The sequence below is a fragment of the Microtus oregoni genome, unplaced genomic scaffold (genome assembly GCF_018167655.1).
Source record: "Microtus oregoni isolate MIOR12 unplaced genomic scaffold, Mior012 000030F_ref0000283, whole genome shotgun sequence".
NCBI lineage: Eukaryota > Metazoa > Chordata > Mammalia > Rodentia > Cricetidae > Microtus > Microtus oregoni.
The window spans coordinates 5,134,802-5,160,328 of record NW_024543089.1 but is presented as its reverse complement, the minus strand read 5'-3'; the positions used below and the strand labels follow the sequence as shown (position 1 = coordinate 5,160,328).

At 41.8% G+C, this 25,527-nt stretch overlaps 1 protein-coding gene across 6 annotated transcripts in view; it reads right to left on the bottom strand.

Moving 5' to 3' along the window:
• LOC121465348 (amyloid beta precursor protein) overlaps positions 1 to 25,527 on the bottom strand; it is a 225,375-nt gene that overhangs the window by 116,645 nt on the left and 83,203 nt on the right. For all 6 annotated transcript variants that reach the window (XM_041678578.1, XM_041678580.1, XM_041678577.1 and 3 more), the window contains exons 4-5: positions 14,789 to 14,901; positions 12,129 to 12,322 (exon numbers count right to left, since the gene is read on the bottom strand). In XM_041678578.1, the coding sequence (XP_041534512.1) occupies positions 12,129 to 12,322; positions 14,789 to 14,901 (307 nt within the window). The remainder of the gene's footprint in view (positions 1 to 12,128; positions 12,323 to 14,788; positions 14,902 to 25,527) is intronic.

Genomic DNA, 25,527 nt, shown 5'->3' with positions numbered 1-25,527 from the left:
TAAAGCAATTAGAAGAGTGCCTTATAATAAAAGTGACTGAATTTGGTCCCTTGCTCTCAGTATGCTACTCTACAGTACGTTTTGTGATAATGTGAGCTGATGTTTTATGGCTTCTCTTGACCCAAACAAAACAAAACAAAACAAAACAAAACAAAGCTGTCTGCACGAGGTCTATCCTTTACAACCATTATTAAGCAAAATACTTAAAAAAAATCACTGTAATACCAGAGCTTTGAATGCGCTAGCTGAGACGGCTACTAACAGGCAGGTAACACACACAGTGTGGACCGTGTCCTGAGCGGAAAGGAGCAGATGGCACAAAATGTCACCATGCTACTCAAAACAGCATGCAGCTGAAGAGTCTACGAAGCTTATTTTTAGAAAGTTCTAGCTAATGTTTTTAGCTCACGGAAGCCAACATCATAGGTAATGGAGAACATAAGAATATGGGCGGATACTATTTGTTAGAACTTCAGCCAGATATGAGGTCCCCAAAGGGACAAGGAGAGCAAGCTCCCCCTCCTCACAGTGCATATTCCATTGGAGAAGAAAGATACAAGGAGCAAATCAAACGCCAAAACACGAGGTCAGTGTCAGGACACAGAAGACAGGATGCCAAGACTGAAATAGTCAAAATGGCTTCTTCTAAAGGGGTTGATTGGTTTCACTTTTGTAGGGAAAGAAAAGGAGCTGATATCCAAGACAGAAATAAACTGTCCATGCTCCTGGGTGAGGGGAAGGGTATTATAGGCAGAGAGATGTGTCTCTTCCAGGCTGCAAGAGCTTTCTAAACTGGCTCCCGTGACACTGAGTCAGTAGGGTGTGGAGAAGCCTGGGGTGATAACTGGATGAAGGAGCTGGTCAATGTGAAAACATGGAAAGAACACAGACCAGTGTGCTGGGGGATAGCAGTCAGTAAAGGGGCTGCCCTACAAACATAAGAACCTGAACTTAACCCCCAGAAACCGCCTTCTCTCTTCCCTCCCTCGCATAATATACATACATGTGTAGCATGAATAATAAAAACCCAAAAACAGATATTGGGGTTCAATGTGAAGATCAGAAAAGCAAAGCAGTCAAGTCCCTAGAGAGCTCTTTTTTAATGTATGTTTGTTTGTATGTATGTATGTATGCATGCATGCACTCACGCATATATACTGAGAATGGTGGTCCAGACTTGTAATCCCAGAGTGGGAAGGCTGGGATAAGAGGATCTCTGGGAACCTAGACGACAAAGAGGATCCTAAGAGAGACACACATGGGTCTAATCTACATGGCAAGTAGGAAAAAATCAAGATCTCCTGAGTAAATTGAGAGCATGAGGATCATGGGAGAGGGCACAAGTGGGGCAGGGAGGAAGGGAAGGGAGCGGAGAAAAATACATAGCTCAATAAAAACAAAAAAGGAAAAAAAGAGGATCTCTGGGGCTCACTGACTGTGCAGCTTAGCTTATTGGAGAGCTCTAAGCCAGTGGGAGATGAAAAACAAGGTAGAGAGCACTTGAGCAACGACAGCAGAGATTGTTCTTCAGCTTCCACATGCATATGCATGCACCTGCATACACACAACAGGCACACACACACACACACACAACACACAAAATCATAGGTTCTATGAAGCCCTATGACTGGTATCCCTCATCGTCACCTTCATCATTCCAAGCAAGGATTCAATGTATTCTCCCCGAATGTCAGTTTCTTAGTATGCTGGAGAGTTACCAGTGCACCTTGGAGAGTTCTATGCCAGGCTTACGTACACGTATGCTCCACACTGCTGCTGTCCCGTAGAGGATATAAGCTTCAAGTTTGTGTGGTGGATGTATAGGATGAATGTATAGGAGAAAGCTAATGGCAGAGGACATTATAGAAGGGTACTACAGTTGTGTTTATTTTTCTAAGGTACTTTATTTTTAAGGTACTCAGATTGTATTGGAAAGGATGGACAGAGTAGGTGAAGGTAAACATGGCAGAATTTGCAGAAGGAACATTGCAGAGACCCCAAAATGTAACTTCAAGAAGTTACCTTAGTGGGAAGTAGGGGCAGCCAAGAGCAGCACCTGTACACATTAGAGTTCACTGATGTATAAAATAATCAGGTAGCCTGGGCTGGAGAGGTAAGTCTTGAACGATTGGACTTAACTGATATTCAAAGTTAAGAAAGAGATAGAAAAGAAAATAAAATTTACAGTAATCTAAAAAAGGTGACCAGGGAACAGAAACTCAATGGACAATTTAAAACAAACAGTGGTAGTTATAGTTATAAACCAATAAACAGAAAGACCCCAAAGTCTTGAGTAAAGAGTGCACAAGAAAAGCAGGCCGGAAAAGATAAGGTTAGGCAAGTCACACATGAAAAGGGATTTCTAAGAAACAGAGGATTTCAACTGTCTTTCAAGCTTCAGGTGGTCTGTGACGAGAAGCTGCTACGAATGTTTGCGTTCCTGAGCCCACACATGTCCAGGCCTGTCTGTGCAGGTACTGGTTCTTAATAGAAAAATAAAGAGTCTGAGAAATACCTGTCACTCATGCTGATGACAGAGCAAAAACATTCAATTTAAGGGTCAAATCGAAGCCCACAGATGTCATGAATGTGTATTTGAGATGCTCATAGAGTCAATTTCCCATGGCATTGCTTAGAAAAGATACTGTTGAGAAGGAAGTTAGGCTACCCTGTTACACAAGCTCTAAGTTCCGTGTTGCTAAGGGAGTTCCAGCATCTGCATGGGCTTTACATGAGGCTGGAGTCTGGGGGTGCTAAGTACCTAGAAATGCCATGTCAGTGAGATGCCGCTGTCCTGGAATACCTTGTAGACACATTTTTATAAAGCCAAAGCACTTCACTACCACTATTTGTACAGCTCCTTGGCTCCAGTTTTTCTGATAACTGTAGCTATAAAATCCTGCTGGAGGCTGCTTAGCATATCAAAAGTTACACAATGGGAAGCAAATGGACAGCATATTCCAGGGGGTAGAAGATTAAAAGCTTAATCTTCTCTTACTTATAATTCTTCTGTATTTCTGAAAGGCATAACTGAGATCTAAAACGAAAGGTTTTGAAATGTGGCAATTGAAAGTTTCAACAGCCATTAAGTCTCTATTTAAAATATCCAAGAGAATCAATGTCAACTACACACTAACAGATTAATTTCCAGTCATGAGGAATCATATATTCTACATTTTTTGCATATTTAAAATAATTCTTGCATATTTAAAACATAAAACAGGCATATAACCAAGGATACCATTACTTGCTTACTTCCAACAGCTACTTTAAAATGTTCTCAATCCCATCTAATAATAAAAGGCCTAAGATGTCTTTATTGATCACTATCAGTTATAATAGCTGTATTATATAATATTCAACTGAAAAGAAAACATGCTATAATAACCATGATTATCTAGCAGAGATGGAACACTGGCACCGAGCCCTAAGGAGTGCTTTTGTATGTGACAGCGTGAGGTGGGGTTGGTTGATAGCTCAGACTAGGACATTCCCAGCCCCACAGTGCTTTGCCGCTCTTCTACATCCAGCCTGAACATTATATATAGGTTCCTTCCCTAGTCAGGAGAGCAAAAAGCAAACACCGTGATGCATATTTTCTAACATTTCCCATGTCAGAGTAAACAGGCTCAACTGGACAAGCCAGGGTTCAAGTGTGATTTTTGACATGTATTTTTTAATTTAACCTTTGAGAATTTCATCCATGTTTACAACACTGTTTGGTGACATTCATCCCATCTCACCCCTTCACCTCCTCTCACGTCTCCCCAGCTCCACAGCTACGTCCCGATTTCATGTACTCATTATTTATAGTTTAACCAGGCAGTCTATTGGTGTGGGGCTGCTGGTATGTGCCTAGGCACAGAACCAACCACTGCTTCACGGACAGCCTACCCTAGACAACACCCCTGAAGAAACCTGACACATCCTGCCCATGAAGCCATCAACTGCCAATAGCTCCTCAACTAGGGGTGAGGTTTCCTGAGCCCCTTCACTGGCCACATTAGAGTTTTGACTGGCTTGGTCTTACGCAGGTCTTATACTTCTCATCATAGCTGGTATGGGCTCATGAGTGCAGCTATCATATCAAACAAAACTAAACTGAACCCCCTTTAATTTTTTTTTTTTTTTTTGGTAATAGCCGTTTGCAACCTTGAGCTCTTACACTTTCTGTGATGATCACTGTGCCTGTGACACAGAGGTCATTGAGGGCTGCACACTCCAGTCTCCTATTCTCTACAATTGGACTACTTGTGGGTCCCTGTCTCAGAGTCTTTTACTGTGAGAAGAAGACCATTTTGCTTGCTAACTGGAGTTCTCTGTCCTCAGCTACTTGAACTCACATAAGTCCTAGCTTCAGCTAACAGGGCAAATTCATCGTCTTTAATTTCACATTTAAATCCTCGTCCACAGGAAATGTTACCTCATAAACGTGGTGAGAGATAGGATATGGTTTCAAACCTACCTAGGTTATTTTCTTAATGACTGACTTCCTTCTACAGAAAAACACGGGTTTACACTTTGCTGAGTTTCTTATGGAAGGTTATCGGCACTAGCTCATGCCACATAGTTCTGTGATGACAAACATCTTTGGACATGACAATTTAATATGAAAATCAAATTTTAAAAATGACTTTTACATGATACGGTGATAAATTCCATATGAACAAGGGGTTTTAGACTAAAGAGGACATTATTGAAACTTGATGCCAATTTCAACAAGAAATTAGAATGTTGGGCAGTAGAGATGAGCACCTTTTGTGCCAGCACTCAGGAAGCAGAGGCAGGAGGATTTGTGAGTTTGAGGAGCCTGATCTACAGACAGCTGAGTCTACACAAAGAAATGATGTCTTGAAAGACAGAGAGAGAGAGAGAGAGAGAGAGAGAGAGAGAGAGAGAGAGAGGAAGAAGAAGAAGAAGAAGAAGAAGAAGAAGAAGAAGAAGAAGAAAAAGAAGAGGAGAAGAGAAGAGAAGAGAGAAGAGAGAAAGAAGAGAGAGCGAGAGAGAGAGATTAGTACTTATAGGTACTATTACCTTGAATCCAGCCAAAATAGTAAGGATCTGTATACTCTTACTCTTGCCTGATTATCTGAGCATGGCTCACTGTCTTAAAAATCTCCATCCATGAATAACCCAGTCCTTCAAATAACACTTACAGCTGTGTGGTGGGTGTCATTTGATGATTTCCTATTACTGGGCAGTGAGAGCCAGGGCTCAGTAAGCCCTGTCCCCTGCCAGAGTCACCTCAGATAGCAGCAGCCAAGTCATGCCCAGCAAAGGCACTCTTTTCTGCCATCACCTGCTCAGAAACCAAAACAAACCCACTGGCTTGGCCTCACGGCTGTAATCTGCTTAGGGCTATTAAAGCAATTTGTTTTTCTTCTTGATGTCTATGCGGTCCAAGTCTATTAAATACAGAAACTCAGCATTTCTAATAAGACCTTGGTAGTGGCAGCCAGTGTCCTCAAGGGAGAAGCACAAATCTCGGCTATTCTCCTATTCATCATTTTCAAATTAGTTTCTTTATTCAACAAGAGCCAGACAGCCCAGCAGTGCTCGAAGCTGCCAAGCCAACCCTGTGACAGTTGCTTCTCAAAGCCACGTGCTGTTTCTTAAGTCCATTTTTTCTTGACTCATCCACTGACAGAGATTTAAGGCTTTAATTTATCCTTTGTGTGATTTACTTGGTGTCCATCTGACATCACTAGTGTCTTCTTCTCCCTTGAGCATTCAGTAGCATTTTCTTAAAATGCCAGGCCGAAATCGGGCAAGATTATTTTAAGAATTTTAACTCCATTGATACAAGGGAGAAGATATATGGCCAAATAAAACTTAGCCATCTCTCTTTCTCTCTCACCTAATTTTAAAGACTGAAAGTGGTAACCTAAAAAATGGTGTGAGACAGTGGTCTGTATTCTGTCAATTATATTTTAAATAAACGATGATTGGCCAGTAAGTCAGGCAGGAAGTAGAGGCAGGACAACCAGACAGGAAGTAGAGGCAGGTCGAACAGAAGAATTCTGGGAAGAAGGAAGTCCTAGTCTGCAGTCGTTACCCAGTCACAGAAGAAGCAAGATGTGACTGCCTTGCTGAATAAGGTACCGAGCCACGTGGCTAGCATAGACAAGAATAATGGGCTAATAGAAGTTTTAAGAGTTAATAAGAAACTTGAGCTAATGGGCCAATCAGTTTATAACTAATATAGACCTCTGTATGATTTATTTGGGACTTAATGGCTGTGGGAACCAGGCAGGACAGAAAACTCAGACAACAGAAGAAGACATAAATTCTTAGGATAGCTGGGTATCAGATAAGGCTAGGAATGTTTCAGTATCCTTACTGAAGATAGAGTCATGACATTTCCTGCTTGATTGGATAGAAATTTTTGAAAAACTCCAAACCATGTATTTGTGAACTATACTTTCTATAAAACTATGTGGTTGTTAATCCTCTGAGAGGTTTTTAGTGTACAGGGGCCATAATGAAACTGATTCTGTCTTTGCCTCCCAAGTGCTGGCACTATAGGCATGAGCCATGTCATTTGGCAAAACTGTTTTGATGTAGGAGGGTCTTCTGTTTTGTGTTGATTTCATTGGTTAAATAAAGAAACTGTCTTGGCTTTTTGATAGGGCAGAAAATTAGGTAGGCAGAGTAGACAGAACAGGATGCTCGGTTGAAGGCAATGAGGCAGACGCCATGTCTCTCCCCTCCAAGACGGACGAGGTTAGACTCATCCCGGTAAGCCACAGTCACGTGGTGATATACAGATTATTAGAAATGGGTTAATTAAGTTGTGAGAGTTAGCCAAGAAGAGGATAGATATAATGGGCCAGACAGTGTTTAAATGAATACAGTTTCTGTGTTATTATTTCCCGGAGCTAAGCTAGCCATGCGGGAGCTGGGTGGGACGAAAAGCAGGCCTACTCGCCTTATCACTAGACTACTTCCTTAAAATTTAGAGTATATATCTTTATTTTATGTATACAGGTGTTTTGCTTGCATGTATGTCTGTGCAGCAGGTGCATGTAGCGCTCATGGAGGCAAGAAGAGGGTGGGAGATCCCCTGAAACTGGAGTGACAGATGGTTGTTTGCCAGCATGTGGGTGCTGGGTACTAAACCTAGGTCCTCTGCAAGAGCAACCAGTGCTCTTAGCCTTTGAGCATCTCTCCTGCCCCCCAACTGGGATTCTGTAACACCAGCACAGTCCACGTTATCATAGGGCTGTCTTATAGACCGTGGGATGTTTGGCAGCATCCTCATCTCTAGCTCACACTACTGAAAGTGACATTCCTAACTCACTTTCATCACCTGTGACAACAAAAAATGACTGTCGATATTTCCAAAGGCCCCTTGGGGGACATCATTTCCTGTTGGGAGTTACTGCTTTTAACTGTTTATTTGTTTCTTAAATCACAGACAGAATGCTTGCTAACACCTGGTAGTCTCATGAATATGAGATTTTTGCCTCAGGTTTCACGTTTCTTTCTTTCTTTCTTTCTTTCTTTCTTTCTTTCTGTCTTTTCTTATTTATTTATTTTTTCTTTCTTTCTGTGTGCTTGTCTGTCTGTCTGTCTGTCTTCCTTCCTTTCTTCTCCTCCTCCTTCTCTTCCTTCTTAAAGAGCTTCAACTTGGCAATTAGAGGCAAAAAGGACTGACTGATTCAAATGAAAAAGTCTGAGAACGGACATTAGGGGCCAGTGTGGTGGCACATCCTATAATCCTAGGTGACCCGGAAGCTGATACAAGAGGACAGAAAGCTGAAGGCTTACCCAAACTACAAAGGGAGACTCTGTCTCAAAAGGAAATTAGAAACACGTAACAGCAAAAAGGGCAAACGTTGTATTTCAGTGGTAAAGGGTAATGTGTTCTTTGCCAAGTATAAGGCCTTAGGTACAATGGTTGGTATTGCCAAAAACATAACACAAAACAAACACAGGTTGACTTTTATCCAAGGGCCTAGAAGAGTAGTTTTTTTTTTTTTCATTTGTAACTACAATTTTATCTCACTTTCTGAAGTAATAAGATATTTGTGTAGGCACCACATTAAAGGTCACTGAGAAACCATTTAGTTGTCTTTGGTTTCAGAATTCTTCCAATACCATTTCTTGCTTTAGAGATTTCTGATGCAATTTCTTGTAATTATTGCCTATCTAAAATGATGCTCCTCTGTTTGTTTTTTTTTAACCAATTAGTTTGAGTATATAGACTGACCTTTGACTATTATGACTACAACCGTGTATGTATTTGATGTCAAGGCCACTCCACTTCTACTCAAATATTTGCTGAGTATTTAATATGTACAAAATTATGCCAGGTGTTTCTACATGTCAAGTCACATAAATACAGGCTCCCAGGAAGTAGGGCGGGTTGAGTCCCATCACTGGGGACATTTTAGCTTCTGAGTTTCTTTCTGAGCAGTTCTAACTAACTGTAAGAAGAAATAGCACCTCAGACTTTTACTCTTTCTTGGAGAAAAATAAAATTGAGAAAAACTAGTTTCATTTTGTAGCGATCATACAAGCCCACTGGAACATTTCAGACATCCACAACACATGATGGATCTTAATTTATATTATCATATGTGTTAAACGTTTTCTTATTTGGGCATCAAAGAATTATCATCATTCATGAACTCTCTCCAATTATGATAACAAAGACCCAATAACACAAAATGGAAAAACATCTGGCCAGTCCAGAAGGATGGTGCAGTACCAAATTGCTAGTTATTGCTGTGTTCCCAATATACTAGGGTTGAAAGGAGGAACTGAATCAAGAATCACGGTTCAAGAAATAGCAGGTTTATCGGTAAAGGAAGCAGAGCCACCGAGACTAAAAGGTCAAGAGAAGGAAGGAGGCCGGGATTAGGAATCTAGGCAGAATACAATTAAAAGAGGGCAGAGACAGGGACAAGGCTAGGAGAAGGAACAGGAGATATTTAGGCAGCAGTGGGGACTTACTCATCTGCTTAATTAACACATACTGAGTGTCAACCAAAACCAGGTACCTTGTAGAAATCCGCAGTGGTTCGCTATGAAAGTGTCAACAGTACAGGAAGGAAAAAAGGTGACGTGGGGTTGGCTTGGATGGACTGTCATGTGGAAGATGACCTGGCCCCAAATTGAGAGAATTAGGTACATCTGCTAGAAACATGAAGGTCTCAGCTGATGTTACAGCATGAATAAGAAATGGAAATGACTACAGTTACACGACTTGATAGCTTGGGAAACTGAGAAGCAATTACAAGAAGAATTATAGTCTTCCCTGGTCTTGAGGATTGACCAAAGTATGCTTAGAAAATGTGAAGGTATCAGTAAGACTAGGATGTATGGAGTATATATAAATGGTTATCTGCTCAATCTGTTCTGATTAGGAAGACCAGAGTGGGGGAAAGGAAGGGAGGGAGGGAGCGAGAGAGGGAGGGAGGAAGAGAGGGAGGGAGGGAAGGAGGGAGGACAATGGATTGCAACTTGCTGCTGGTGAGTATTTCAGATGTAAGATCACAGTAATAGTTGGAAACACTAAAGATGCATTGTTTCTAAGGGATGCGGGAGGTGGGGACCTGAAAGAGAACACAAATAATGATGACGAGGGAGGAGACAGCTAGCATTTCAAGTGGATGGTGATGACAGGGTGACCATGTGACCCAGTGTGCCTGTCCCCTTCAAGTCATGACTGAGGTCTGAGTGCTCTCTCTGGTCTGGATAACATACTGTATGACTTTTCCAGGAGTCTAGCATAGGATTCAAACAGTACATTCGAAGGAGAAAAACAAACATCTCATAGTTTGGTGTTTGCTGTGAGAATAGAAAGGAGTCACAGAACCAGAGATGGATATCAAGAAGGTACAGTTACTCAGTGACCGTCACGAATAAACAAGAGACTTGGGTCAGGACGCAAAGCCATCTGGCTGGATTAATTTCCAGCAGCAAGATTCAGCGGCTTCCTACAATATCACCAGGGATGGCTGCCACGGTGTCAGAAAAGGTGTAGGATGAAAAGATCAAGGCTCGTGGAAAACCAGATCCAATAAAAAAGAGGATTTACAAGATACATAGAAATGTCTTACATGGGGAAGAAGCTTGGCAAAGGCTGGTAGCTCTCAAGAAAGTAAAAATAATCATTTTAAAATTTAAAAGTACCCTTTGAGGCTGGGGTGAAGCGCTTCCCACACACTCATGAGAGCCCGAGTTTGGTTCCCCAGTATCCAAGCCTAAAAAAATAAGGTGGAGGATATTTGAGGAATACGTCCAATATTGACCTCTAGACTGTACTTATACAAACACACACACACACACACACACACACACACACACACGGGGGAGGCGGGAGAGGGAGGGAGAGAGGGAGACAGAGAGAGAGAGAGAGAGAGCCCTGTGACATCAATACCAGATCACCAACATTTTTACAAATACATATCTAGTATCTTAGACCTTTTAACCCCAGTGATGGAAGTTTCCAGGTTTCAATGCCACGCTACATGTTTTCTCAGTCCACAGTCAGTTTCCTTTTTGAATGCTGACTGTATTGGTACTCTGTGGCCAGAGACCTAGAGACAGGATTTGTTCCCAAAGCCTCTGAAACTTTCAAATCTAGATGTGGCTGACAAAGGACAGGAATGGGCTCACGAATGAGATCTAGGCCACCTCATTTCTAGAAAAAGAGATAGCTAAAGTGAACCCATGCCCGTTCCACTGTGACACATGGAACAGAGGTATGGGGGGGGGGCATCTATCATGGAGAACCCCTAACTCTCAATGGCAAAATATCTTAGAAGCAAATTCTGCTTCCCGAAGACTTCTTGCCTAGGAAACAGAAAGCTTATATATAGTGATATTTTGTTTACGTTTTAACAAATAAAGCTTGGCTAAAGATCAGAGTGCAGAGTTAAGGAGGGTGGGGAGTGGCGGCACACACCTTTAATCCCAGGACTAGGGAGACAGAAGTAGGTGGGTCTCTGTTAGTTCAAGGTCATCCTGGGCTACACAAGGTGACTGTGTCTAAAAGAGAAACAGGGTTCACACAAAGGTGATGCCAGCACTTGGGATCATGCGCCTTTAATCCCGGCAGTAGGGAGGGGGAGACAGAGTGATGTGGCTGGCAGAGAGAGGAAAATAAGGCAGAAGGAGATAGCAGCTCAGTGCAGTATGAGGTAAAGACAGATGTAGTTGGGAGATGCAGTCTGTAAACAGGATCTCCCCTTTGGTCTGAGCATTAGTACAGTAAAAAGAACTCTCTAGTGGCTGGCCACTCTGCTTCTCTGATCTTTAGCGTTAATCTCTGTATCTGACTCTGGGTTTTTATCAGTAATACCAATTAGAATTTGTTCAACACTTATACGTAGTGTTTGAACTCTTATCACTAAGAAGTATCTGAAAAATCCATTTTCAGTTTCTTTGGCTCTATGAAAAAGTAAATCAAATGTAATTTTTTCAGTGCCAGGTGTAGTAGTGAAAGCCTTTAATTTCAACTCTCAGGAGGCAGATCTCTGTGAGTTCTAGGCCAACTTATTCTACATAGCAAGTCTAGGCCAGTCAGAGTTACACAGCTCTCAATGTCGTTGCTACCCTGTCTCAGAAATAGATAGATGGATGGAGGTAAGTGAAGAGAAAGAACACCAGGGGGACTGTAACACAGACATAAAAGTCCTGACAAGCTCGGGCAACTGGCACTAAAATGAAGCCTCATCTTACTAATAGAAAAGACAGGGTTCTTGGTGTATGTGAGTTCTTTCATATTAGTAAAATGTTAGAAACATCACATACACATGACTGACAAAAGCCCTGGAGGAGTGCTTAAAAGTATTTCCAACTGAGAGCCCAAAAATCATAGCTCTGATATCCTACCTACGAACTTCCTGGTAGAACTCCCAGCAAGTGGCTGTTAGTGGGGTTTGATCAGTACTCTTGACAGTAATATATAGCAGTTAGATTACTTCATGATAATTCATCGATAACACTAACATCAAATATGGTGCAATAATCACTGCATCACTTCAGGGTTAGAGGCAAATACAGCAGATGTGAGAAGGGATCTTTTCAGCATGAAACAGAAAGATCATTCACAGTATACAAAGACTGTAACAGGAGCTGGTTCAGCCTCTCAGTCAGCCAGACAAAAGCCACCTTACCCGCCATCTGTGTAGTCAGTGTCTGCTCCACCCCACCAGACGTCAGAGTCGTCTTCCTCTGCGTCAGCGGAGTCGACATTGTCGCTTTCCTCAGCCAACGGGCAGCATACAAACTCCACGCCTCGGAACTTGTCGATGCCGCAGGGCAGCAGCATGCCATAGTCATGCAAGTTGGTGCTCTTCTCGCTGCACGTCTAACAAAGGGGAGGAGGAGACAGTGAGGGTCCAGAGATGTGCACACCACAGCCCCAGCCGGGACAATCATGTCCAGACATATTCAGAACCGGTTTCACAAGGCAAGGGCGACCTGTGTCTTCAGCGTGCGCTGCTTGGTGCTCTATCTTTATATTGTCATCTTGATATTTGGGCTGAAGAGGTGGCTTAGTGGTTAGGCTTGTTGCTCTTGCAGTGGAGCCCTGTTCGATCCCCAGAACCCATACGATGGTTCACAACCATCCTTACCATCCTTACCTCCAGGCACAAGAGATCTAATAGCCTCTACTGACTCTGTGGCCTCTGGGCACCGGGTACATACCTGATGCATATAAAACACTCATGTACATAAAATAAATATATCTAAGAATCTTTTAAAATGATTTTGATGTTTATAAAATAAAGGTTGAAGAGAACTGATCCAGAAGGCTGACATAGGAACACAGCAGGGCCTTGGGCTAGGATGACTTCTCCAGAGCTGAAGGTGTCTTCTCCATCTCCAACCCATTCCCACCTCCACCCCAGATGCAGATTGCTTCCACTCAGCTCCACCTTAGTCTGGATAATCTGTTTCTTGGCTCATTTCCCAGAGTCCCACAAGGGAAGCAAGTGTCCTCCACAGCCACGAAGACATCTGAACTCACAACACCGAGGGATTTCCTCCTCGGTATCTTTTTGATTCTCTGGGATCTGTTAATTTTGCACAAATCTACTCTAAGAGAAAACTTAGAAACTCTCTCCCAGTGACAGAGGAAAGATTAATAATTTAACATGCTTAGGGAAAGTGTAAAATATTATAAATGTATTTTAACCTCACAGGAGTCAACAGTCTGTTGTTTCTTAGTAACAAAACATTTTTCCTTTGAAAACTCAGGAAAAAATGCAAAGGGGCTTATTAATTGGGAAGCTGGATATCAAATTAAGTGGTCTGCTTTAAGCTCAAATGGCTCTTCAACTTTCAAAATCATTTTTAGGCAAAGAAAGCTTGTTTTTTTTATATTTATTTATTTATTATGTACACAATATTCTGTCTGTGTATGTCTGCAGACCAGAAGAGAGCACCAGACCTCATTACAGGTGGTTGTGAGCCACCATGTGGTTGCTGGGAATTGAACTCAGGACCTTTGGAAGAGCAGGCAATGCTCTTAACCGCTGAGCCATCTCTCCAGCCCCCAGAAAGCTTGTTTTATGGTGAGTCAGAGCACACTATTTATGAAAAGCAAAAATAATGTAAAATCTTTTTATTGTTTCTTTCATTCTTGAAGCTCAACAGATTTGACATCCTGGACCAAATAATTTTCTGGGGAGCCAGACCTGGTGGTACAGACCTGTAATTCTGGCTACTTGGAAAGCTATGGCAAGTTCAAAGCTTTGTTGAACTATAGGGTGAGTTAGAGGCCAAACTGAGTCACTTAGCAAGACTCTACTTTGTATGACAAAATAGAAAGTAGACACAAGGCCTGGGAGACAGCTCAAAGAGGGATTATAGCTCAGCATGGACAAGGCATTGGATTCAATCCCTGGTAGAGAAAAAGAAAAGAAGGGTTGTGGGGTTGGAGCCTGCCCTGTTAACTGTAGGGTAGCTAGCACACTGCTGGTCTCTGACTCCTCTGGGCCAGTAGTGGCACCCCCTAGAGCCACCATATCTGGGATAAAATGTCCAGCCTTCCTAGGAAGAAACAGGGATGCAAAACTGACCCTAGTGGTAATCTCCTGAGACCCTAGTTCTAGAACACTCACGCTACCATGCTGACACAACCACTGAGGGGAAAAAAGCATTATAATTATATTAAAAGAAAGTGCAGTTTTGAGGGTGATAATTCCATAAAGTGCCACTGCTTTCTATTGTCTTTAATCTTTCATCGATTTAGCCAAAAGCAGGGGTTAGCAATGGGCTAAGCATGTTGCCACAGAGTCATCCACTGTGGAGAGGAAGGTGGCGAGGTAGCTTGGTGGAGACAAACCTGGAGGATATAACTTTAAAATGTGAACTTTGATGTGGTGTTGGACATGCGGCTTCTTTGTTCTACCACAGAAGTCACAAACAGCTAACTAAATTATAGAAACCACATGGAAAAACAACAAAACAACAGAAAATAAATGGAAAACGATGTCCATCTTAAAATTATACCTACTGAAGATGACAGTTTTATGTTCATTTGTAAGATGTGGCCCAAACATAACTAACTGGCACTTGTTTTGATCACTAAAACTGTTTGAGGACAGAGGGGCCAACTATGTGCAAAGACAAGGGACACAGCAGCTCTCTGGACTTCCTTTTTTGTGGCCTTACAAACAAAACTACTCTAGAGAGTAAACTCGATTTTTAAAACACTTTAGTTACTTGAATGTGGCTGCTATAGAGAACTCACTGCCTTGAACAGCTCCTAAGAGGTGTTTGCATGCACCCAAGATCTCTCTATAGGAAGGCAGTCACGGGCGAGTACCTCTTTGGCGACGGTGTGCCAGTGTAGATGGGTCTCACAAACGTCCATCCGCTCCTGGTGTAGGAACTTGCACTTGTCGGGAACCAGAAGAGCATCGCTCACAAACTCACCAACTGAAAGAGAGAAGAAGAGCCACTCCGTGTCACTCTGTGTGCACCTCACCACAGAGCCACAAAGGACAGACAGAGGTCATAGACTTACCCAATGTTCAGTGCCTAAAATGCCCCCAACCAGAACTCAAGACATTTAGAATGGCGAGTCAACAACCAACCTCTTTGCCACCAGGACCTTGCTGTCCGTAAGCTCCCTACACATAAGAATTTGATGGCTACAAATCCCCTACTTATTCCCAGTGCCATCTCCTTTAATTAATCTCAGTCTCTTCCTTCATATAAAAGGTGCATAACTAATCACGGACATTCACTGTCAGCAAGGAGGAAAATACAACAACGGAAACTTTCAATTTCAACAGTATTTATCTATTCCTGTATTCTGAAAACTCTCAACTGCTTTCCAACTATTAGAGACAATAACACTTTTAAATGTTAAGCCCCAAGCATTGTGTACATACACGGGTATGATATATGTGTTTATATAAAACACATGGGACAAATCAAGTCATTTAAATTCTGGAATCTGTTTCCTTTGAACTTTCTATTTCAGGTGAAATGTTCCTGGGCCTGACTGGCACTGCAGATCTAGAAGTGTTACATAATGTCCCTCATACACTCCTGTACTCGTGAGGGTGGAAGACGGACAGTGGGAAATAATACATAAGCCGAGAAACTAATTTCTCTTGATTGTATTCACTGTGGTATCCTCACACATTAAGAATAAAATTAAAATTAGCACACAATCAATAATGAATATCTGCTGAAGATGAAGGAGTTAAATTCTGTACTAAAATGAAGCAAGCACTGGGCCATCATAGTGAAAGAACCAAACTGGGTGCACTAGAAAAGGTGTTCAGGTAGAAATAACATTAAAGATGAATCTAGATAGGCGAGCAAAGTATGCAACTGCAGAATGAAGAGAAATTTCCCAAACTATAGGCAGTATCTAATTTATTATCTGAGTTCTTTTGATGTAATAAAATACTCTGGCAAACAACCTAAGGGAGAAAGGGCTTATTCCAGCTCATGGTTCAAGGGTGCAGCCCATCATGGTGGGGAAATAAAGGCAGTAGGTGCCTGAAACTTCTGTTCTTTTATATTCACAATCAGGAAGCAAAGATGATGAACACAACCTGCTTCTCAGCTCCCCCTTTCCACTTAGGCAGTCCAGAATCCTGGCCAGGAAATGGTGGCTACCACAGTGGATGAGTTGTTCCAACCCAGTTAACATGTTCAAGACAATCAACCACAGGTATGCTCAGAGGCCAGTCTCACAGGTGATTCTAGATTCCGTCAAGTTGATGAGTAACATTGAGCATCACACTATTATTACATCCCTATCCCTGATGCAGTTCTGGCAAACATGCTCATACTGGATGGATGGATGGATGGATGGATGGATGGATGGATGGATGGGTGGATGGGTGAGTGAGTGGATGGATGGATGGACTGATGGGTGGGTGAGTGGGTGAGTGGATGGATGGGTGGGTGGGTGGAAGGATGGATGGATGGGTGAATGGTAAGGGGACTCATTTACGTAGAGTGATATAAAAATAAAACAAATAACAACAGTAATAAACAAATCAACTCAGGAGAGTAAGAGAATTCAAATAAGGACAGTCTTTTCTTAAATGAGCACACCTTCCCAGGGTGAACTACTCAGGGCATCTAAGGTCAAGTAACTAATCCCGAATGTGAGGAAGAACCCCTAATGATTGAGGCCTTTCAAGACAAGGCTACAGAAGGCCAGAAGTGACTACCGGCCCATTCTCCTTAGTTAGCATGGGTCAGTCCTATTTACAGCTGTTCACAAGTCACGTTTTTCTGTTTCAAAAGTAATTATTGGAAAGATGGTCAGCCTAAGATTACTAATATCGAATCCATTTGTGAGAGGATAAAAAAACAAATACAGGATGCTCTGGATCATGGCCTAAATGAAACATTGGTGCCAGGCAACCAAGTCAAATTAATCTGTTTGCACCTGTCCAGGGCTAGATTAGAATGCTGAACTCGCCACTGAAGGATCCTTACTTCAGTAACATGCAGTGCCTGACCACAGGGCAGTCACTGCATTAATTATATTCCAACAACTGTTCTTTCTATTTTTAAAGGATACCAGAATCTTTAATTTGCAAATATTTTACTTCATATTGCAAAGATGACTATAAGCTGCAGATATTGCCTATAGCTAAAGGAAATTGCTTTAGCAAAGGAATAATATTAGTTACTTAAGAAGCCCTCATCAGGACAAAGGGCTAAAGGGAAAGCTCATTTTGCCCTATCATTAAAATGAAATTTAGCCATGGGCAGCACTTCTTATCTTCCTCTGAGGGTTGGAAAAGCATATTAGGATGCTACTCATCAGAGGGGTGAAAAGGTGAAATTAGAAAAATCTCTCCCAAAGTTTGAAGGAGACTGGAGAGATGGCTTGGCAAAGAGGATACACTGATGTTGAGTTCGGGTCCTAGGGCCCATGCTGCAATTCCAGCCCCAGGATGATCTAACGTCTCTCACCTCTGTGGCTATCTGCATCTATGTGCAGGTAGGTATTCACACTGGGACATACATACACACATAATTAAAAACGAAAATAAATCATAAAAACTTAAAGAGTTTAAGAAAGAATTGAGAAGACTGAAGTCTTCATGCAACCTTATTAGGAATTAATTAAAAAGAAATCTAGGCTAGGACAGAATCTGTTTTGATGTGAACTTAGAGCTATATGAAAAATTAAAGCCTATTGATTTTTAATCTATAAACATAACCTGGGTCGTCCATATATAATAATAACCCTGCTTATGTGGATTCATCCTTCAACAGCAAATATTTCTTAATAGGAAGGAGGACAATGCTCAGAAGAAAGGAAGAAACATGAGAGCTTGTGCTCATGTCTACATATTTTCTAGGAAACTACATGCCATTTACTCTAAATGGAAAGTTCTTCAGTATACACTGGCCATGTCTACATATTTTCTAGGAAACTACATGCCATTTACTCTAAATGGAAAGTTCTTCAGTATACACTGGCCATGTTTATCGGTAGCCACACAAACTTTTTATGTGAAAAAAAATTAAAATTTCATATTTCAAACACACATGGAAATTTCAGTGGAGAGAGTTTTTTGTTTTTTTTTTTTTTTGTAAGTAAATAAAATGTGGACTTGGCTGCTTGGCTGAAGTCTTGGCAAGTAAGCAAAGATGCCGAATTCAATAGGGACCCTGCAGCTTCTGCCCGCTGGCTCTTTGGTGGTCTGTGAGAACAAATGTCTAGCCTAAATTACCTCATTTTGCAGATTGGTGGGAAGAAGTCCAGTCAAGTGGCTCATTCACAGAGCTAACAGACCGTAGAACTGAGCTGAAAATTCAGGTGTCCCTTTTCTCCATTCTCCGAGAGACGTTTTGACTCATTTAAACTCACAGTGGTTTATCTGGCTAATTTCCCTTTGCTTTTATTTTTTAAAAAAATGATTTATTCTATATCTGTGAAATACTTAAATATTATGATCTGCACTATGGCTAATCTGGCAATAAAAACAAAAAATGAGGCTAAAATTATCTAGGAGGCCAAATAAACTGGCTGGGCGTGCAGTCCTCCTTGACTGGAACATGTTGGACAGTGGCTTGGACAGAGAGGTTCAACCTTTCTGGACTGCCACTGTTAGACAACTTTCTCATGTTCCGTGGTCACGAGACAGATGATTCATGGAACTATGACCTCATGCCCATGTTCCTGAATGGGCCAAGGAGCGGAGGTTTCCTGTCATGAAGCTTCCCGATGTTACTAGGGAGATGTTACTAGGGAGACGTTACTTGGGAGAAAGACCCTTCCTCCAGACAGACCCCCACCAACAAAGCCCATGTTTGTTTGTTTTTCTTCACTATTAGCTGGCTAAATTAAGCAGTAAGGGAATCTGAAAGTATTTCAACTAAGCACAAAGGCGCCCTGACACAGAAGAATGTAGAATTTTTTGAGGAAGGAAAAGGTGGGACGGGATGTTAAGTGGGTGAGAAGCAGACTCTCCAGTTTTGTGAAGTTCAAAAGCAGGAATGCATGTCCAGCTATTACGCTGTGCCTTTACAAAAACACATGATTCCAGGAATGAGACAGCACCACGAATATAATCGGCCATTACCGGAAACCTGGGGAGACCCATCAGCTCACTCCACAGGGAAAAACAAGAGGGGAAACCGTCTGAGACGACGGAGTAAAAGTTCTTAAAACTGAGGCCATTTTTGAGGGTCAGAATGATTTTTTGAAGAAACTGATTTCAGAGGGAAAGCTGTCATAAATCGATTCTCTGGGGCACAAAGATCTCAGACTAGAAAAAAACAAAACAAAAACTTTTGACTGGAATGATCCCTCAGTTGGTAGAGTGTTTGGCATTCAAGTACGAGTTTATGAGTTTGATCTCCAGGATCCGTTTTGAAAAAAGAGCTGGTTATGGTAGCATGTAGTTGTAATCTCAGTGCTGGGGGAGGGGCATAGAGACCCTTGGGGCTTGCTGGCCAGCAAACCTAGCCTGCTTAGAGAACTCCAACCATGAGAAGCCCTATTCCAGAAAGAAAGGTGGCGAGCATCTGAGAAATGACAGCCAAGGTTGTCCCCTGATCTCTACATATGTACATGTGCACGGACACACAGACAAACATGCCTGCATGCAAACAAACTTGTATGAATTCTGAAGAGTAGGCTAAGTGGCCAGAATCACAGGAATGAAAAAGCCCAAAAGGTCTGAAAGTCAATGGATTTCTGGAGATTATCTTAAAGGGGGTGGGGTGGGGCTGACGGTGACGGGTAACTGAAAACAAGAAAGCCCCTCTCTCATGTGTATGAGCCCATCTCACCAGCGAGGTGAGGCAAGAGTCTCAGTAAATCTGAGTGACATTCCGGAACATCCCTCAGGATGTCAGCGCAGCTTCTCCCACTGGCTTCAGAGCCTTGCAAACGAGGCAGCTACAACAGTCACATTTTTAGTTTTCTGGGAAAAGGAGGCAAGAGAAAACCTGTAACCAACCAGGTCACACGTGCGGGAAACAGCAGAGCTGGGAGAAAGCAATGATCTAATTTTCATGAAGCATTCAACCCACTATCCAGAGCAAAGGTGCTCCATGAATTACTAGTGCCCTTCCCCCAGTAACCATGGCCTAACCATGCCTCTCGTATTAGTAGTAGCTGTTGTGATAAAAACAGCAACAGGCTCCTTACCGCTTACTGAGACTCATGCACCAACTGTGGGCAAGGGAACTCACATTTATCATATTACCACTATCCTGCAGCAGCCTCACAGATGCTGCTGCACACTTGAATATCACATATGCTATGATAAATAGCAGTACCAGGCAACAGAATCAGAGTCAGACAAGAGCAAGGAATCCCAAGTCTCACAGTGGTCCTAATGAGAAGTCCAGGTATCTTCAAACACCTCTCCCCACCCAAGATGCTTCAGTGCACTCCAGACTTAGCTCATCACGGCAAGTTCTTCACACTTCTCTGAGAATACAGACTAATCTCTGGGACAAGATGTAGAATTTTACCGGGTTGTGAGAATAAACCGGACATGAGCATAAGTTGGAGAAAGTGAGAGAAGAAAAAAGAAAACATCGTAAGTCAGACAGGAAACATTCCAGCCACAGAGCAAGGGGTACGGAAGACCGTAGCAAATGCATGATGTTGGGACTCAGACAAAGGCAAGAGGGGGAGAATTCTCAGAGAGGAATACATCGCGAGAGATCATGGGTGGGTGAGGGCAGACCACAAGGTTTTCAAGTACAAAACCAATCAGCACTCTTGAGAAACACAGGAAGGAAGAAGCCTGGGACGGTTTTCACGACTATTTGTTTCAAAGGAGTCAAGGTTGGAAGGCAGAGGTTCAGGCTGGGGTTGTTGCAGTTATCTATGTGAGAAGTAACCATGTCTCAGGGTATGGCAATGGGAGATTGAAGGTCAAATTTACAGAATCTGGTAGAAACAAAGTCTAATCCTGACGGGCAAACTAGAAGATGCTTCACGCTGAAAATGATGAGGAGCACCGGATGTTGTTCACTTGTCCTCCAAATAAACAAAGAGCCAACCCAGACTCAGGTACTCTTTACCTTACGCTACTACATATGTGTGTGTGTGTATCAAAATGATAACTACAGACCCAAGAGATGTTTACTCATATTTACTTGGAAAACTTGTGCTGTTTTACCACTTTAGATGTACCGACAGCCTATAACATTTGCATGCTGACAACAGGCTGGGAAACAAATGTTCTGGGAGGCATTTGGATGGCTAGGACACGTTCGCAAGTGGTCAAAATGCTTCTCCACCCACTTTGCACGTGTCGGAGTTTTGTTTCATTCTGTGGGTCACTTCTGGGTTCTCAAGAAGAACACGTGAGTAAATTACACAGCTCTGCAATGCTGTCAAGCCACATGTCACTGCGACTATGACAATAATAGCTGGCAGATGGGTTTCTTTAGAGAACTCCTTGCAGATGGCACAAACTAAGTGGAGGGTTCAAGATAGGCTAAACACAAAAGAAGTGAACACTGAAAGTTTCATTTACATCTTTCAAACCTAGTCAGGTGGCTAGAGTTGAGCCTCACAAGCACACGGCATGCAAACATACACTCACCTGTGAACACATAAATGGTGGGATGAGTGTCCAAGAGAAGGAGAATAACTGTACCTCTCTATTAACAATACTGGTTTCGAAATAATAAAAAAGACATTTAAAAAAATTTAACATACAAAATTGGCTAAGAGTTTTGTGGTTTTTAAAATGGTCCACATAAGTAAGCAATCCTGATACTGTTATCAGAGCCTTCTGAAGTGAGTGATGGAGGCAAAGGAAGATGGAAGCCAGAATCTCAGAGCAGGGTGAGAGTTTACAGACAAGAGCAGGGGGTAGAACATGGCCCACTTGGTAGCAGAGTAGATTTGGATCATCAGAGTGAGCTCCTACGGCGGCTAACAGAAATACAGAGAGCTCCAGAAATATCTACAAGAGTACATAATACAAGCACGAAGAGGACCGAGTGGATTTCTTTACTCTACTGAGACTGAAGCAGACATGTCCATAGCAATGAGTACATAAAAGCTAGATACTGGATTTTTATATTATTCTCTTATAAAAGGAAATAGGACTCTGAGGAAATGGTTGATTCTAAGCTGGGCAAAAACATAAGCAGCATCTTGTCATAAGCACAAAGCTTTTAAAGGTAGAGTATATCAAATGAGTACGGGAGCCAACTCCCATCAGCTAAATTTGGAAGGATAAGGATTTGAGCATACATACATAATATAAAACTTATATGTGAGATACACATACATACACACACTGTAGGACAGAATTACATATCAACACATAATAGGTACATTCATAAGCCTACCTGATAAAACAATGGGAAAAGACAATCTCCTATGCAGAAGAACTGCAGATAATTTACACATATAAAGTCTATCGGAGGAAAAGTTGTGCCAGTTCTCAATCATAATCACAGGCTGTGTGTAATGACTTTCTTTAATAGGGCACTCTCCTCAGAGGGGGAACGGGACAATCCTGTGGGTGAATCTGGATTCACTGTCTCAGCCAAGTGGCTACATCAGAAGTGATGTACCAGGAAGTAACATGTGCTCTTTTATGATGTATAAGATTCTTTATTTCTGTGCTCTTCCATCTAGGCAAGAGAAACTTCCCGAGTAATGACATCCTCCATATTACAGTTGGCCAAACTATCAACGTTGTCGAGAGACTGACAGCGAAGAGGGTGCTAAGGGATCTGCTATATCAGTGAGAAATGCTTTCCTGGATGGGATCCTAGGACAGAAAAGGAACACTGGACAAGAGCAAGTCAAATGTAAACACAGAGTGGATTTCAGTTAATAATATCGCATCAAAACTAAAAAAAGTCAAATATGAAAAAAGTTCAAAGTCATTTGCAACCTCATTAATGTTATAGACCTTCAAAAAGCATGTATGGAATTACTACAGCTGGAAAGAGTAGATGCTACAATACATTCTTCTGACACCTAATGTACAGAACTTGGCTAGTTTTCTTAGCAAAGTAATTTGTATGTATGTAGCATGCACTATTTAGAGTCTTTTAAAAGATTCCAAGAATTTAAAGAAAATTCCATATTGTGAACAATAAAAGATAATCTTTGCTGTCCAAATTTAACTTCGTCTTAGGAAGTTAAGCTGATTGGTCTCAGAATTCAATTCCCTTTCACAAATGAGGACTCCCGTACCTGATGAGTCTCAATGATGGACCCAAACTTTCAGCCAAAAGATTATTTCCCAGTACCGAGTTTCCTTACCAAGAAAGTTGAGTAACTTAAGCTACTAATGTGTGGTATTTCTGCAGCCTTTTTATTATCATCATCATCATTATTATTTTTATTTGGACAGCATTAACCGTTAGACACATTCTTGATTTTGTCAATCATGGGTCTTTCGTTAGGTGTAATAATATCAACTTTTGTTTAAAAATGAAGCATGCCCCTCTGCTATATCAAATCTTTGTGTGTTGAGGAGCACGTGTAAGGTCAAAGGGCGGCTTTGAGGCGTTGGTTGTCTTCCCCACCGAGGGCCCTGGAGACTGAACTCAGACTGGCACAGCAAGTGTTTTTACCTACTGAGCCGTCTTGCCAGCACCTCATTTTAAGTTTTTGAATTCCAAAAGTTCAAGGGCTGGAGCTATGAGTCGGTGGTTAAGAGAACACATTATTCTTGCAGAAGATCAAGTGTAGTTCCCAATACCTAGGTTGAGTGGCTCGCAACCATCTATAACTTCTGCTCCAGGGTATCCGGTGCGTTCTGTTAAACTCCATGGGTATCTCTACCACACATGCACATATCCACATAATTAAAAATAAAATGGATCTTAAAAAAGAAGTTTCTAGATTTGTAGACAATACAGAGGGATTTGGTGAGTTCTATATAAAAACTCTGTTTCTCTTCTCAAAAATGTTTTGTTTCAATTTTGGATTTTAGAATTTATTCAAATATATGATATTATCTTGTGAATGAGACTAAATATAAAATACATTTATATTTCATATGTACATTATACACATGGTCGACCAGTAATTTCATACAACTTCTTTTTTCAGTATCTTGCTATATAGCCCCCAGCTGTCCTTGAATGCTTACCCCTCCTATATCGACCTCCAAAGAGCTGGGTTTACAGACGACACCATGCTGACCCTTCCACAAAACCTTTCATAATTTTTTGCATGAAACAATTTTTCACAGTGTGGGGTTTTCTCTTTATGACAAAACAGAGGCATTTAAGAACTTTCCAGTTATAAAGCTTTTTGTAATTCAGATTTTATGATAAGAATGCTCAATCTATAATAACAGTGACACTATAAAAATGCTTACTGGTCAGAGGAGTTCAAAGAGGAATGAGAATAAAAAATTGAAACTTAGCATAATCTGATGCAATTTTAAGGGAATAGTGAATATCCCTGAGCCCCACTGAATGCCAAGCTGCCCTGGAGCTGTGTCCATAGAGGGTACGGGAAACGAGGCATAGTGCTGGCAGTGACGCATCGGGAGTCTATGCATCCTGGTCCAACAGAAATATAAAGTAGGCCACATGTGTGGTCTCAGCCACATTTAAAAGAGCAATATATAGTTTCTGTAAAATATACACATACATATGTAAGGATGTATATACATTAAACTGACTTTAGTAACATACTTTATTTATCCTGGTACAGCCTATATTGGCTTTTCAGTGTGTAATCATTGCAAAGGCAATTCTCAAAGCATGCTGTATTTTCCCATCACTCCACTCTTCCACACATGGTGTCTCTTTACTCCTGCAGAGCTCTCTGGACTAGCTATGTCTCCATGCTGTGTAACCATGTGTGGTGGCCAGCAGTAAGCACAGCAGACTTTGCATCACGTTTTAGAGACTAGGAATTTCTCCCGAGGTCCAGTGAGTTAAATGAGGACAGGCAGAGGTTATGTGAGAACATGAAAAGCCCAAGGCTCGGGCTAGCGGAAGAGAATACACGGCACTGCTCCGTTTTACTCAGGATGTGAGCATACTGTACATTTTAGGCACTGAGAGGGCCGCCTCCAGGATTCCTTTTGTTACTACCTAAGCCGTATTTGTCAGCAAACGGCCCTCCTTCCCCACTGCATTTTCGACAGTTCTGCTGCTATACTTTGTATGTATGGATATGTGACTAATTCAGATGTGGGAACCGAAAAACAGCTTCCTTCAGGCCTCAGCCTCCTTGGTTAAATTCGGTCTCGTCTCCTAGGAGCTGCGAGGCAGACACTGCAGGGACACCCTGCTAAATCATGCTGCTTCTTGCAAACACAAACATCTTCCCTGTTTGCTTTCTTCCTCCAACATTTTCCTTTTCTCTACCTCATTAAAAAAATTTCAAAACCACATAGATTTTTTAAAGATGTAGTTAATTAGAGGTATATGTGGTTCTTTAAAAAGAAAAAACAAAAACAACAACAAAAACCACGTAATGACTCACAGAAGGCCAACCAGACTGAGGTACAGGGAGGCAAGACAACCAGGAGTCATTAGCAAATCCTTAAAGCACACCAGGAAGTAAGTGCGCACAGCATGCTCTTCCATATGCCATATTCGGAAACCCCTGTGTGAGGC